Raw genomic sequence first — 15,538 nt, 5'->3', positions numbered from 1 at the left:
TAACAAGCAGCCAATTTAAATACAGTCATGTTATTGAGGCATTAAAGCAATTCTGTTGAATTCCAGTAGTAATAATAAATCTTCTGTAATGGCTTTTAATATTCACTTTATAGATTGAACATATGCAGTACCAGAAGTGTCCTCAAGGGGGCTTGAGAAGAGGTTTTAAGAGGAAAATCTCCATCACAGAAGGGTTTTTCGCATAATTAATTAGTCAACACCTGGGTTAGTGTGGCTGCATAGGCCCTGAGAGGCCCATTGAAGATGAAGCCTTGGTCTAGTGTGCAACTCCTTCTTCTACCTAAGGGAACCATGAGTTTGACAAGGGTGGACGGCCCTTAGACTGGCATCCTGGATGGGTATGAAGTGATGGACTTGAGTTATGCTAAGGCATTAGGTCTGTTAATTAGATGCAAAGCCTATGTTATATAGCAGCCAGACGGCCAGGGACTTGTATGTATTCGTGTTGACTACGTTTTTAACTAATCTTCTGGCTTGGACGTGGTTTACTGGTGTGCGACCACCCATCTGGTGGAGGACAGATGGCGATCCGACGAGCTAAGAAGTCTCAAGTTGTCACAATATATATTTGCTTGCATCCAGGAAGTTAGCTTTATCTTCATATTGGAAGTTTTTCAACAGGGATAGAACTCCAGAATCAGCGGATTTACAGCAACAGTGTGTTTCTTCCACATGTAAGATGTGAGCCATATGAGGCCATGATTATGCTCACATTTATAAATATCATAGGATCTGGAGCAGATAATTGTTTAATTGCTCTGAGATGAAAAGCGTTTACTGCTCATCTCATGAAGACTCTTATCCCCCACATGCCAATGTACCTTAATTACAATTTAAATTACACCAATCATTCATTATAAGCTTACATAAACAATCATTGAATTGGCATGCATGGTTATCTGCTTTCAGTAGAATATTAAAGGGAACCTGTCATAAAATGTATGCCGCTTGAATCATGGACACAAATAAGAAGAGACCTCTCAATCTAGCCAAGTTGGGCAGGATGATGTCGGGGAGCCACCTGATAACTCTTCTCCACATTCCTGTCTCCCCTTTAAACTATGATTTCTCTGAAACAGCATGGCTTTTCAGATTAAACATATCTCTTGGTAGTAAGGGTGCTTGTTGGTGTAGTGTCCTAGCACATCATCGTGGTCCCCTCCATAAATGTCATACATGTTTGTCCTATGTGAATGCACTGTGCAAGCCTGTCTTGTCATTTCCAGTGTGAGTGCTGCACAGCTGCAGCACTAGAAGGGTTAACTGTTAATAAAATCTAAAGCCTGCATGTAAATGTATCAATTTATGTCATGTGGTATGAGAGAAGGTATAAATAGGAGTGATTGAGAGTGGGAAAGGAGTTCCAATTTCTGGAGTAGCAGGTCTTCCATCTTGTCTGCCATTTAACATAAAACCACATGGAAAAACCTTTAGCCTCCTTGTGGTAAGGATGGAAGCGATGGAGGAGAGATATCCCACGTTGCTTGTGTTTTGGATGTGAATGGAGTGAGCCCCGAAGATTAAGAGAGAGCATTTGTTACAAACTACTTCTTCTCAAGGCCAGTGCAGAGGTACGAATAATTCCTCAAGTTTTCCTACACGGCCGTCCAGAGCCAGGATCACCGCATAGAGGTATACCATTTAAAGGGGTTCTAACATCAAAAAAAAAAAAATTGTACTCACCTTGCCTGGCCTGGCCCGATCGCCAGGCATGTCCCCTCCAGCCGGCATCTTCTTCTGTGCCTTTAAAGCAGAGCAGGAGCGGTCAAAAAGACCGTTTCCTGCTCTGGTCCGTCCGTCAGGCACTTCCGAGGTCAACGGACGGACCGCTCACAGCAAGCACGTCACAAGCAGTGCTTGCTGTGGGCGGCCCGTCCGTCCGGCTGAACTCCGGAGTGCTGCGCATGCGCAGTGGAGACGCAGCCCGTCCTGACTCCTGTCAGAGGGCACCTCTCCACTGCGCATGCACGCGATCCCGGAGCGGCGCGGCTCGTGGAGGAAGAAGAGGAAGAGCACCGCCTGCCGGGAGATGACCCCCCGATGTCAACAACAGAAGAACAGGTAAGTGTTATCTTTTTATGCTTTAGCAGCCATTAAACCGTGGGTTCCCTGGGTCCATTAGGCAGACCAGGGAACAATGGCTGCTAAAGCATAAAAACATTATTTGTGTCAGAACTAGAGATGAGCGAACGTGCTCGGCCATGCCCCTTTTTCGCCCGAATACCGCGATTTCCGAGTACTTCCGTACTCGGGCGAAAAAATTCGGGGGGCGCCGTGGCGGCACGGGGGGTAGCAGTGGGGAGTGGGGGGGAGAGGGAGAGAGAGAGGGCTCCCCCCTGTTCCCCGCTGCTACCCCCAGCACCGCCACGCCTCTCCCCGCCCCCCGGCGCCCCCCGAATCTTTTCACCCGAGTACTGAAGTACTCGAAAATGGCGGTACTCGGGTGCGTAAGTACTCGAAACGAGTACGTTCGCTTATCTCTAGTCAGAACCCCTTTAATTGTCACACCCACGCATCTCCAAGGCTGGGTGGAGGTACTTCAAGTTATTAATTGCTGCCTGAGTGTCTGTGGAGCGACCCTACCCCTTTCCTCCTCTGGAGTGTTCCCCACCAGGACAGGTTCCTGGCAGATAACGTAGACTGCAGGACCGCTGTCATCCTGAATTTCCTCCCTGACCTCAGATCTTTTCTCTTGCCTGCATTTTAAAGACTTTAAGTGAACTGACTTTTATTATCTGTTTGAAGTTTTCATAAAGTAAAGTTCATATCAGGCTCTAACTGTTCCTCGAGACCTGTGGTACTCAAGAACTGTGTGTGGCTGCATTTATTCTCCGCCGAGGTCATACCGGTGTCTGAAGTAATAGTGGCGTCACCAGTGACAACTACAATCTCCATTATCCTATGTGATTGGTATTCCCTATCCTAGGGGTGTCTTTGGTAGCCTGCAGTGATACTCTAGCCTTGGCAGTGTGTGTTTTCCCCGGGAAGGAGACTGGTAAGTTCCACCGTGACACATCAGCACAATACCTTCCCAGCTCCCCTACGTATCCACGTACGCCAGGTGTCCGGGGTCTCCCTATGGGGTGCTGCATTGGGATTTCATGCTGCCGCGGTTTCAGCAGCACAAATCGCATGACAGGTTCCCTTTAAAAGGGTTGCCCGGATGTGATCTGTCAATGGCCTACCCTCAGGATAGGTCATAAACAGCTGATTGAATTCAATGGAAGCTGTGCCCACATTACTAAGCTGGGCCTCTGCAATGTGTCAGCTTCCAGCTAATGAAGGGTATGGGAGAAGACCTAGTGAGGAGTCTGTAAGGCAATATATGCTCCTCTGGGAAATTTATGCAAATGGAAAGATGAAACAATGCCTCTACAGCACCAGAGAAACCATACCCTTCCTGGCCCAAATCATAGGCCCCTTACTAGCCATGCCAGCAAACTACTGCATACTGATGAGTGGGGGAAAAAAACTGAAAAAGCTGACTATGCATAGCTAATATTTTCCTTCCAGTGAAGACTTTGGGTTTGGTTTATATTCCCAGCCTATGTTACAAGGCTTGCTAAGAGGTGTGACATTGACTTGCAGAAATGTCGCCTTCTATTAGGTGGCGCTGTTAGAGGCATTATCCCATCTTCTCATTTGCATAAGCTTCTGACTCAGTACACACTGACAACAGGTTGGATAATAGCTGATCAACCACTGTTGACCTATCCTGAGGATAGGCTATGAATAGCTCAGGCCAGGACAACCTCTTTAAGCATCACTATATAGTATGAGTGTCTTGATATATTATGGCTATGATTCTTGTTTAATAAAAAAATATCTGGCACTACAACAGCCAGATATTACTCATTCTTACTACGGTAGGTGATATATCAAATTATAATGTATGCACAGAGGTCTTTGCATTTTAACCCCTTAGTGACACAGCCTATTTTGGCCATAAGGGCACATACATTTTTAATTTTCTGTTGCCGTGGCCGTATGGGGTCTTGTTTATTGCGTGGCAAACTACTCGAAAACCTTTAGAAAAATATTTTTTTGAGCGGAATGGGGGGGGGGGTAAAAATCAATTCTGCTCTTGTTTTTTTTTTTTAAGCGTTAATCATACAGCATAAATAACACAATACATTTTTTCTGCAGGCTGGTATGATTATATTAATTTTTTTTAGTTTTTTTCACTTTTATACAAAAAAAACCCCTTTTTATTTGAATGAAGAATGTTATCAGCTGTTATCAGCGCTGCCCGCGGAGACCACAGCGTGCTGTCCGTCTTATCTTATCGTCCTGAGGGACGAGGATTTCATGCAGACCTGAAGTCAGCGATGGAAGAAAAGTGCACGGTAAGTGCACGATGGTCACACATTTACACACAACAATTATCGCTCAAAAGAAGCCTTTTGAGCGAATTTTAAGTGATCATCATTGTGTGTAAAGGCGCCTTAAGTCACTCAATTACAACACTAGAAGGAATATGTTTTTAAGCTCCCTAAGAAGCACTGGACCCATTTGTAATTGCATTTATTTCATTGTTATTTCTGGGAACCATTTCTGGTAACTGGTGCTGGGCCCTGCAGCTCTCCACACTGTGGATTCACGAAGGTTAGGTATAAGAGATACCACCGTTGGCTTCAGGGACGTAGTCTGGGTGTAGCGACCTGCCCCTATCCTTGGGTCAGGCTGTCTGCACCAGGTAAGTCCCTCTATCATTTACACCTAAGGTGCAAAGTTACTCATTTGTGTTCACTCGAGCGCTGTCCTCAAACAATAATTATTTTTATACAAACAGAGGAAAGTGCTCAAAAAGGGTAGTTTTAATTTTTTTGAACATTTTTTTTACACTGTTCATGTAAGGGATTTGAACCGTAAAGGTTATGATTGCAATGCAGTATTGCTCACATTAACGATCAGAGTTTATGGCAGGCATCACTGTGTTACCTCTGTGAACATGCCACAATGTACGTTGACTGCTGTTGCAGCGGGAGATCGGGCCATCAGTCACAGCTGGCTCCTGCTGCGGGATGGCATGGGTTCCTTTCTGAGCCTGTGCCATCCACAGGATGTAAGTTTACGTCCTGTTGCTTTAAGTGCCCCTCTGCCAGGACGTAAATGTACATCCTGTGGTGTTAAAAGTACATCTCAAGCATTTTAACCCCTTAACACCAGAGGAGCTACGTTTACATCCTAGCTGGGGGGCACAACGCAACAGGACGTAAACTTACATCCTGTGGCGTTAGGGGGTTAAAATGTTTGAGATTATTACATTTATTACACAGTAAATCCCTTTAAGGCTGGATTCACACAAGCGTCTGAATATTTGCGGGTGCAACAGCATTATTTACTGTACTTCTTGCACATGCTTGTTGTGTGCAACTGCATGCACAAAAAACACGCACCGATGCTCTTGAAGCCATTGAAGCGGGCATTTAGTTTAATGAGTGCAGATATGTTCACACATGCGCAGAAAAATAGAGCATACTGTGCTTTTTTGTGTGAATGAACCCATTGAAATCAATGGGTTCTATTTTCTGCGTATTCCACTTTCAAATTTTTAGTGCACAAATACGTCCGTGTGAATCTAGCCTTAGGCTGCATTCATACGGCCTTGGCATTTTTATGTTCGCGCACCAGCAATGTAAAAACACGTGAACAGGCACACAAATCTAACGTTTGCGCGCCGGTTCAGACGGCCCTGGTCCGGCTCTTATACACCAAGGCCGCAATGCCTCGGCATACATGCCCATCTTCCCTTCCCTCCCCCTCACTGTCTCTCAGCAAGGAGAGGAGGCAAGACGGGGCGGGAGCTAGTGTGCTAAGCTCCCACCCCCTCCCCGCCCTTAACGCAGCCAACAACGGGAGGGAGCAGGAGAGGGCGGGGCTTGGCAACACACTTCCCCCTTCACTCCCGCCCCCTCCTGTTGGAAACAGCCGGCAAGGGGCGGAGAAGAGCAGGGAAGGGGGTGTGAGTTTACCAGTCACGCTGCTAATCTCCCTCCCTCCTCTCTGGCAGCTGTCACAGGCTTCCATAGGAGTCTATGCAGCCACTGCCGGCGTAAAAGCGCCCGGCCAAAATGCACTATCTTGGCCCATGTGCACTGATGCATTGTAAACCAATGCATCAGAGGGGCAGCGTATATCAGCCGGGCGTGAAAACCCGGCCGATATATGCCCAAGTGAATCAAGCCTAAGGGCTCAGTCAGATGGGCATTTTTTTGCTGCGCATGTTTTTTGCATTTGCGATTCACATCTATTAAAACCAATGCTTTTCAATGGCAGCGGTCACATGTCCGATTTTTACATGCGCAAAAAATTTCGCGACGCAAATTACAGGACACCGTATTTTAAAACGCGGCTATCTGCGTTCGCAAAGAATTTTCCCAAAAACGCAGTACCTGCCATTGCCTGCTATTGTGTTCTTTAGAACACGCCGCACTGTACTCCCATCATGTGAACGAGTGCATAGGCTTCTATGTGACAGTGAAATCAATTACAAATGCTGACGATGTTGTCCCTTATTGGGGCTACTGTGCAACTTCTAGGCAAAGGGGTCGTGTAAATGGGGTATTCAAAGAAGCTTTGCATTGTCTGCATCCCTCTTGGCGAAGGCTCATAGACACATGCAATTTTTGCCGGGGCGAAACGCAGCCAAGCGCGTTTTTTTCGGTTACGCAAATTATTTTACGCATGTGTTTTGCGCACAAAAAAACACTCGTCTGACTGAGCCCTTAGTCTAGTGATCACATGGTTAAAATTTGTAAAAAAAAAAGGTTTCTGAAATATGGTCTAATACACAGTAAACTAATGACAATCTAGTATCATTTATCAACTTCCATCTTTGTTCTCTCTGGTCCATTTGTCATTAGTATCACAATCGGCATTGTACGGCTGAACAATAATGAGATGTATGAATACATCCACAGCTTTTTAATAAGTGATGGATACAAATAAACCATGTATTCTTTTAAATAGGCCGGCGATGCACAATTATGCTGGGTATGGCTTTGTCTTTCTTGCCAGTGCATTGTGTCCACAAGGGCCAGTCTACTCATTTGTAATCACGCTGGAGCTGATACATTAGTAGAGGTAAAATAAGGTTATAATACATGATGTGAACATGTCAGGGATAAAATACCATCAAAGACATAACTATTTCAAAGGCTTGGGGGAAACATAAACTCATTATATGTGAATATCAATGCATTATTCATGGCAGCCTGTAAGGCTGTGGGTATTGCAGCTCTTGGTAGTTCTGTATATTCTAAGGCTCCGCTGAGCTTATTGCACCTGTACACAGTGCAGCCTGCAGCTTGCCGGCAGAGGAGAGAGAATCATCACCATATGTTACGCATCTGATCTCCACAATCACTCAAGGACTGCTGTAATCTTCTTAAGAAATGATGAGCCTGCAGTTAAAAGGATTTCAAAAATGGCCCCAAAATAAACCTTTGTCAAAATCTGCTCATAAACAACATACACTCGAGTTCTAAATGACGCACGAAAATTACTCTTGCGTTGGCAGTTGTTGAGATTACAGAAGGAAATTGCAAAATATGATATATACGATAAGCTTTACAAAATTGATAAAAGAGCAATTCTGCAGCATTGGTGAATGAAACATTAAAGGCTCCATTCATATAGAACAATGCTCCCCACGAGAGGGGAAATCCAGAGTCACAAGCTAGCAGTGCATTCATCATTGGCATTTTCAAATCCAAAAGGCACCAGGGATCTCATACTGTCCTCTATACTAACCTTAATGGGTAGCATGCTGCTTCTACAAATCTTGTATAGGAGGCAGACTGGAAGTTTCCTGTTTCAATACTAACTGAGGGGACTGATACAAGATCCTGGAGGGATGCTCTGCACACAGACCAAGCCCTGTGCTTACAAGACACACAACTAATGGTCGTTCCACACGGAACGCGAATTGTTTGCCTGAGCGAAAAAGCTGGGGACTTCATCACCAATTCACCCGCGCTCAGACAGCATGTTTAGACTTATGGAGTAATCATTCAGTGTTTCATAATACCTATGTCAGGAACGCTATCTTTTCTCCTTAGGGTGCAATATTTTTTCTATCGATGCGAGAGCGAGTGCCTCGCAGCGCAAAAAAAACTCATTGAATTCAATGAATGGCTGAGCGCTGTGATCAATCACACACAGGCAGCGATCAGCTGTCAGTCAATCGCTGAGCACTGCCTGTGATTGGCTGAGCGCTCAGCCAATGAGACCAGTGCTTTCTGTGGGCGGGGATTTTTCAATCCCCGGCCTAAAGAAGACGACTGCCAGGGCCGAACAGAAGAAGCGGACGGCTCTTTTAGGTGAATATAATTTTTCAAAAACTTTTTTTACAGCTAGGGATGATTTTCGGGGAAGGGCTCATATCTCAAGCCCTCCCCCGAAAATCATCTCTGCTTTCAATGGAGCCACAGCAGTGCTGCCCAATTGAAAGCAATGGGATAGCATCCCAGAATTTTGCCACAGCTGTGACAGAGGATTCCTTCATTCCCGCAGTCCCCGCGGGGATGAAGGAATCCTCTGCTATAGCTGACACAGCTGTGGTAGAAGTCCGCGATATACTCCCTATGTTTTCAACGGGGCTGCCGCCAGCCCTATTGACAACACTGAGTGTTATCGCAGATTTTGTCTCTGTGCTGCGAAGCTTGAGAGTAAAGATCGAAAATGAGTATGCAACCATTGAAAATTATTGATTTCATAATCATTGCTCTCGCATCGCAGGAAAAAAATATCGCTAGTGGGTAGGCACCCTAGGGAAGAGCACCTAGAAGGTGAGCGAGTGAGGAGACTTATAAGGTCATTCATGCTCCGCTGTGTAATATGCAAATAAGCTATACGGAACAATACCTCTGCAGTGTCACCCATTGCCTTCCGATTTTTCTTCCGTTTTCAGAACCCGCAATTTCTACCTGCATGTTTGAGCAAACTGGCGAAAGTCCATGCCGTTCAATGCCGGCGTATTACAGCGTATAGTTTGCGTGGACCTACATCACAGAACCCGCAATTCAAATCCAGTCATGTAAGACCAACCTAAGTCTTGCGCTTACAGTCAGAAGGGTTTCTATACAGTGAGCAGGATAGAATGGGAATGATGGTCATTGGCTGCCAGGAAGGTGACGGAGAGAGGGAAGATTAAAAGCCTTAAATCTAAGACTTGAAGACACGAGATGTAACTTGGATGTTCTGTAGACCAATGCAAAATATCTAGGGGAGTCTCCTGCTACCCCTAGATTATATACCCAATGTTTCCCAGGTAGCTTTGCTATCCTTTTTTGCTTGGGCTCTTTCTCTATATGAACATGGGCCTCATGCTGTTCCAGGGTCTCTGCAGCCCTTGATGTCCTGGCTCTTTCTCGCTCATTCTTAAGTCTTGGTCACATTGTTTACTTGTCCTACTCACTCACCATTCACAGTAAATATAATTTCTTTACTTTTGGCTGGACTTAGCTGGACTCAGGATCTAGCACACATCTAAATTATTCAGCACGGCAAATCATAAAGAATCTTATTTCACCATAGATTGTATGTCAGTCCTCGTTTATTGAAGCTGTGTAAAACTGTGTTTGTTGCATATAGCAACCAATCATCATTCTTTAGGCAGCTCTAGTAAGATGAAAGTTGTGCTGTGATTGGTTGCCTTGGGCAACAAACAATTGAAACTTCCCCAAATTTTTAAGGTGGATCATGTACAGTATGTGTATCAAGCTTGTTGAGTTCCATCAAGGCATGTAGAAGCTTATGATGTACATACAAGTTCTCAGGGCTCATTCACACGAGCAATGCTTTTTTTTACGCTGGCTGAATCGCCACTGAAAATCGTGTGAATGAAGAATAGGCACAATCACATCCCGAGCTTTAGACACGTTTTCTTGGTCATTCATACGAGCAGCTGCGCCGTATTAGTGAAAATATACGCTGCAGCTAAACACCCTTCCTTTCAAATTTTCACAGCTTCCACAAAAGCCTATGAGAGCCTCCAGCATATTTCAGCAAAAGATAGGGCAAGACCTACCATATCTTTCCAGCTGTGTATAAAATCGGTCACCGATGTCCTATTATTCCTGATGCAAAGTTTTGACACTCATCTGAATGAATATATTGGAAACCAACGCTTAAGATGGTCGCCATTTTTTATTGCGGCGAAATTAGCCATGTAAAAACTCTTGTGTCAATAAGGCCTTACATATATATCTCAAACATTTTATATCTAACAACTAGAGATGAGCGAGCGTACTCGGATAAGCACTACTCGCTCGAGTAATTTGCTTTATCCGAGTATCGCTGTGCTCGTCCCTGAAGATTCGGGTGCCGCTGCAGCTGACAGGTGAGTCGCAGCGGGGAGCAGGGGAGAGCGGGCGGGAGAGAGGGAGAGAAAGATTTCCCCTCCGTTCCTCCCCGCTCTCCCCTGCAGCTCCCCGCTCCGTGCCGGCACCCGAATCTTCAGGGACGAGCACAGCGATACTCGGATAAAGCACATTACTCGAGCAAGTAGTGCTTTTCTGAGTACGCTCGCTCATCTCTACTAGCAACCATTAGACCCCTTGAAGTCTCAGTGTTCAAGTTAAACTGCTAACTTGTGAGATGTCAATATATTAAGGGTACATTCACATACAGCATAAAAGTCTGCAGCGTATCTTGCACTGTGGATGTGCTATGCGTGTGGATTTTACCGCGGATATACAGCGGTAGATTTCATCATTTCAACTGAGGGCTCAGTCACACGGGCGCCGATCCCCCTGTGTTTCTGCAGGTTAAGACGGCCGCACCGCGTGCGGACAACTCTCTGCATGAGAGCCATGTATTCTTTATGCCGGCCGGTGCGGAGAGTCGTCCGCACCTGCAGTGCAGCGGTCTTATCCTGCAGAAACACGGGCAGATCGGCGCCCGTGTGACTGAGCCCTGTAGAGGTAAAGTCTGCTGAAGATTTGTCTAAGAATCTGCACTAATGGTGTGGATTTTGAGGCAATTTTTGCAGCAGATTTTGCTGTGGATTTTCCGATGAGGAATATCTGCACCAAGTCCACTACACGAAAATGTACTCAAAAGGGTTTTTCTGAGATTTTAAAATTGATGACCTATGCCTAGACCATCAATATCACACCGGATCCAACTCTTGGCCCCCCCACTGATCAGTGCGCTGCAGTAAACAGGCACAGCTGCTACACAATGTAGAGAATTGTCCTTGGTACACAACAAAGAGGTCACAGCGCTGATCGTGGGGGTGATTGGAGTCAGATCTTCACTAATCTGATATTGCTGATCTATTTTAAGGATAGGCAATGAATTTTTAAGTCCTGGAAAACCTCTTTAACCCTTTCCAATCCAATTTGTATCCTGGTTTTCCTAGGGAGCTTACTCTTTTTGTGCCATTATACAACAGCGCTATATGCTGGCTAAAGCCAGTACTGCATGAGGTGACATGTTGGATAGGCTCCGACAGCAGAGAGGCTGGCAATATACGGTAAGAGAACCCCGACGGAAGTCTTCCAACATCGTAGCTGTACAGCCTTAAATCATAATGTCTTCAGAGGTCAGACAGTGGATTGGAAAGGGTTAACCCAGTGAGAGCTAATATAGCTAAAAGGAAATTTCTTTTTGTAGCAGAAACTTAAAGGGAATGTAGCACAATCCACTTTTATCACCCAACCATAGAATAGGTTATAAATGTCTTTTTAGTTAGAGTCTCACCACTGAGACCCCCACAGATCCTTGTCACTGCGGACTTACTGCACCCACCCGTAGTGATGTGAAGAGTGAATGGAGCAGCAGCGGCGCTACTCCATTAATTTCAATAGGGCTGACGGAAATAGCCAAGTACAATAGGACTAATGGAAATAGCTAAATACAAGCGCTCAGCTATCTCCGGCAGTTTCATTGAAGATGGATGGAGCAACACAATGCATGCCTGACTTCTGCTCCATTTAATCTCCTCCTCGCTGTAATGGGGTGCAGTGACTCACCGTGAAGAGGAGAGGGGGAAGCAGAACCCAGATCCCTAGATTGGTGGGGATCTCAGCAGTGAGAGCCCCATTGATCAGACTTTGATCACCTATCCTATTGGTAGGTGATAAATGTGGATTGTGGTACAGCCCCCTTAAGTAAGATGAACGTCTACAGCAGAACGAGCTGAGCTTATGGCAGATTGTCTATACATTGCTCCTGCCTTAATGATTCATGAACACAGCCAAGTTTCCATACCTCATTACTCTATATGGACAACATTGATATAGGCAGAGCCAGGGGCGTAACTAAAGGCTCAGGGGCCCTGATGCAAAACGTGAGCTGGGGCCCCCCTCTATCTTTATCTGTACCCGTACCCATACCTAAACCATGCTGCACAGAGACGTAACTTGAAGCTTCTGGGCCCCAATGCAAAACCTGTAACAGGGCCCCCAATTATAATGCTTTATTCATAGTACTGGGCTTCCTATATGGAGAAGAGAGGCCTTATGGACCCCCTAAGGCTCCTGGGCCCGGGTGCAACCGCATGCCCTGCACCCTCTATAGTTACGCGCCTGGGCAGAGCTGAACTTAGCTGTGTGGTCGCACAGGGCACATCAGCATTTAGGGGGCACCTCAGATGGCCTGGCACCTGAGGTTATGGAACAACCAAGATAGGCTGTAAATGTTACATTCATTTTTATGTAGTTTTAATTTACTTTACCTGCCTATTGCATTAGTCAGAAGTAACCTCTACAAGGTTACATCTAAGTTTATATTGCAAATAGTGAAAAACTTCTTCTGGAAATACTTCCTTTTTAAGAGACTTTTCTTACTTCATCTTTCACCTCCAGTGATATCAGCATTTATAGAAGCTTTTTGTGTACTTTTATCCTGCATTTTTATGTTATATTTGTATTTTATGTGAAGATGGTTGCTGTTAGTTCCAGCAAAAAGCTTTCCAACTCTTTGTGATACCACTTAGCGTGCACTTCTGGCACTCTGTCTGAAAGGAAGCAATCTTCTTTATATTTACGTATAACAGACAACAAATGACCAGAAATATTGTTTTATTGGTGACCTTTACAAACTGTACGTTTCACATAATGGAATCCACACTTTAATATGTACTGCTGGCTGGTGCTAAACTTTCATACACTTAGAAATCAAAAGAGGCGAAATGGTTAAATGAACTTTTTAAAAGTATCTGAAACAATTCAAATGACAGGAACTAAACAAATAAGTGCGGACACATTATTCATATAAATGACATAAATTGAAGGGATGACTCGGGAATGGAGCTCTGGGTCACGGAGGCAGGCTGCATCGGCCTCTCCCAGTCGACATTGTGCAGGTTGACAGCTTTCTCCCTATATACAATTCTTAAGTGCGAGCGCTGAAGACCCTAGTGGTCTTTTCTATAGATCTGACATATCTTGAAGGGGTTGTCTCGCAGCAGCAAGTGGGTCTATACACTTCTGTATGGCCATATTAATGCACTTTGTAATATACATCGTGCATTAAATATGAGCCAAACAGAAGTTATTCACTTACCTGCTCCGTTGCTGGCGTCCCCATCGCCATGGCTCCGTCTAATTTCGCTGGCTTCTTGCTTTTTTAGACGTGCTTGCGCTGTGCGGTCTTCTGCCTGGTGAATGGGGCCGCTCGTGCCGGAGAGCTGGTCACCGCATCGTCATCGTAGCTCCGCCCCGTCACGTGTGCCGATTCCAGCCAATCAGGAGGCTGGAATCGGCAATGGAACGCACAGAGCCCATGGTGCACCATGGGAGAAGACCCGCGGTGCACCATGGGAGAAAACCGCAGTGCATCCCTGGGAAAGGACCGGCGGCCATCTTAGGGAGAAGATTTTTAAAACTTCATATTTCGTCGGATCAGTGAGTAGCAAGCGGTTTAAAAACCGCTTTAAATTGCTATTTTATGCCAGGGGGGTGACAGGGGGAATGGGGTAAAGTAAAATTTTGATGTTTGCCGCGAGACAACCCCTTTAACTTATCATAAGATCAGACTTCTTTAATCTGTGACCCCCCCAGCTGTTTCCAAACTACAGCTCCCAGCAAATAATGAGTCAAGAATGCAACACTATTCAGGTATTTGGAATAGGGTTACTGTGTCAGGGCTTAGTCACAAGGGCGCATCAGCGCCTGTGTGACTAAGCCCTTACAGCAGGAAGAAGACGGCCGTACTTCAAGACGGACGACTCCCTGCAGCGCTGAAGAAAGAACACATGACTGACAATGAAGCCGGTCACATGTTTTTACTCCCAGCGCTGCAGAGAGACGTCCGTCTTGAAGTACGGCCGTCTTCTTCCTGCAGTGACACGGGCGCATCCGCGCCCGTGTGACTAAGCCCTAAGGCTACATGCACATAAGCATAAATCTCGTGTGTTGCAAGACGCACAAAACACGCGCAAATATGAACTCTATTCTTTTGAATGAAGTTAGTCACATGAACGATTTTTTTCCTGTGTGGTTAAAAATCACGGCATGTCCTATTTTTTGGCGTTCTCTCGCATAACTTCGCCCATTGTTTTCAATGGAGCCTTTAAAGACATTGCATGCGCTTGCATGCCGTGTGATGTGCATGCGAGTGCAATGTGATGTTTCCCATTGAAAACAATAGGAAACACTTGTGATCCTCTGATATGTGTGAAACACGTGCCTGACAATCACAGAATTACTGAAGTGAATGCCTTGCATCGCACACTGGCAAGCATAATATCGGACCGAGTTTCTCAACCCGGTATCGCCCTTCCTGTGTGAATATAGCTTAATAGAGAAAAAAATCACCAGCCTCCATAGTCAGTCAAATAAGGAGATACAACTGTATTCTACAGTGTTTGAACCTTCGTAGAATAGTCCAATATTCCTTTAGAGTAACTAGTTTTATACTCCTTAGTGCCTTAGATTAGCCTGGACCCATAATTACCAACACAAAGATTAATCTAGACCAGTGTGACAACAGAGGCTATGGGGTTTGATAAACTGTATAAGACTTTGTAGCATTGTTGGAATGAACAGAAAACATAAAATAATAAAACAAACACCTTTGTGCTAAAAATAAATTAATTCAATGGATTCACCAAAAACATTTACATAAATGACTATGGAACTGGGATTGCTACTCACTGTGACATCACACCAGAATTCAGCCACCTCTTCGATCCGCATTGAAGCCAGCAGCATTTCCCATACTTCCAGCTTGAACATGTTGCCAATAATGATCTCCATTGGAACTCCCACTTTTTTGCTGTCATCAATAACTGTTCTATCGCTGTCACATTTTAAAGTCCGAAAATGGAACGTCACCTAATAATTTAAGAGAGTAACTTTGTTAATAGATATACGGTCTCTATAGACAGTAGAGGAATAGCGAAATACATCATTAAGAAAAATTCATCCTGCATCGGTCCACTATAGCAGTCCGCTGCAATAAAAGATTTAGATGTGCTCAATATGCTGATGTACATTCCTGTACTCTTAGGGTATTTTCACATGGGTGCTTTTTCTTTTGCAGGACGCAGTGGAATTCGCCGTCG

General features: G+C 45.0%; 1 protein-coding gene across 1 annotated transcript in view; it reads right to left on the bottom strand.

Annotated features, from left to right (window-relative positions):
- The window catches only part of AIPL1 (aryl hydrocarbon receptor interacting protein like 1), a 68,062-nt gene that overhangs the window by 26,744 nt on the left and 25,780 nt on the right, over positions 1–15,538 (bottom strand). Inside the window, exon 2 of the mRNA XM_066598600.1 lies at positions 15,129–15,308. Coding sequence (XP_066454697.1) covers positions 15,129–15,308 — 180 coding nt within the window. The remainder of the gene's footprint in view (positions 1–15,128; positions 15,309–15,538) is intronic.

This window comes from Eleutherodactylus coqui, chromosome 4 (assembly GCF_035609145.1).
Source record: "Eleutherodactylus coqui strain aEleCoq1 chromosome 4, aEleCoq1.hap1, whole genome shotgun sequence".
NCBI lineage: Eukaryota > Metazoa > Chordata > Amphibia > Anura > Eleutherodactylidae > Eleutherodactylus > Eleutherodactylus coqui.
The sequence above is the reverse complement of the archived record's forward strand: the minus strand, read 5'-3'. Positions and strand labels throughout refer to the sequence as shown.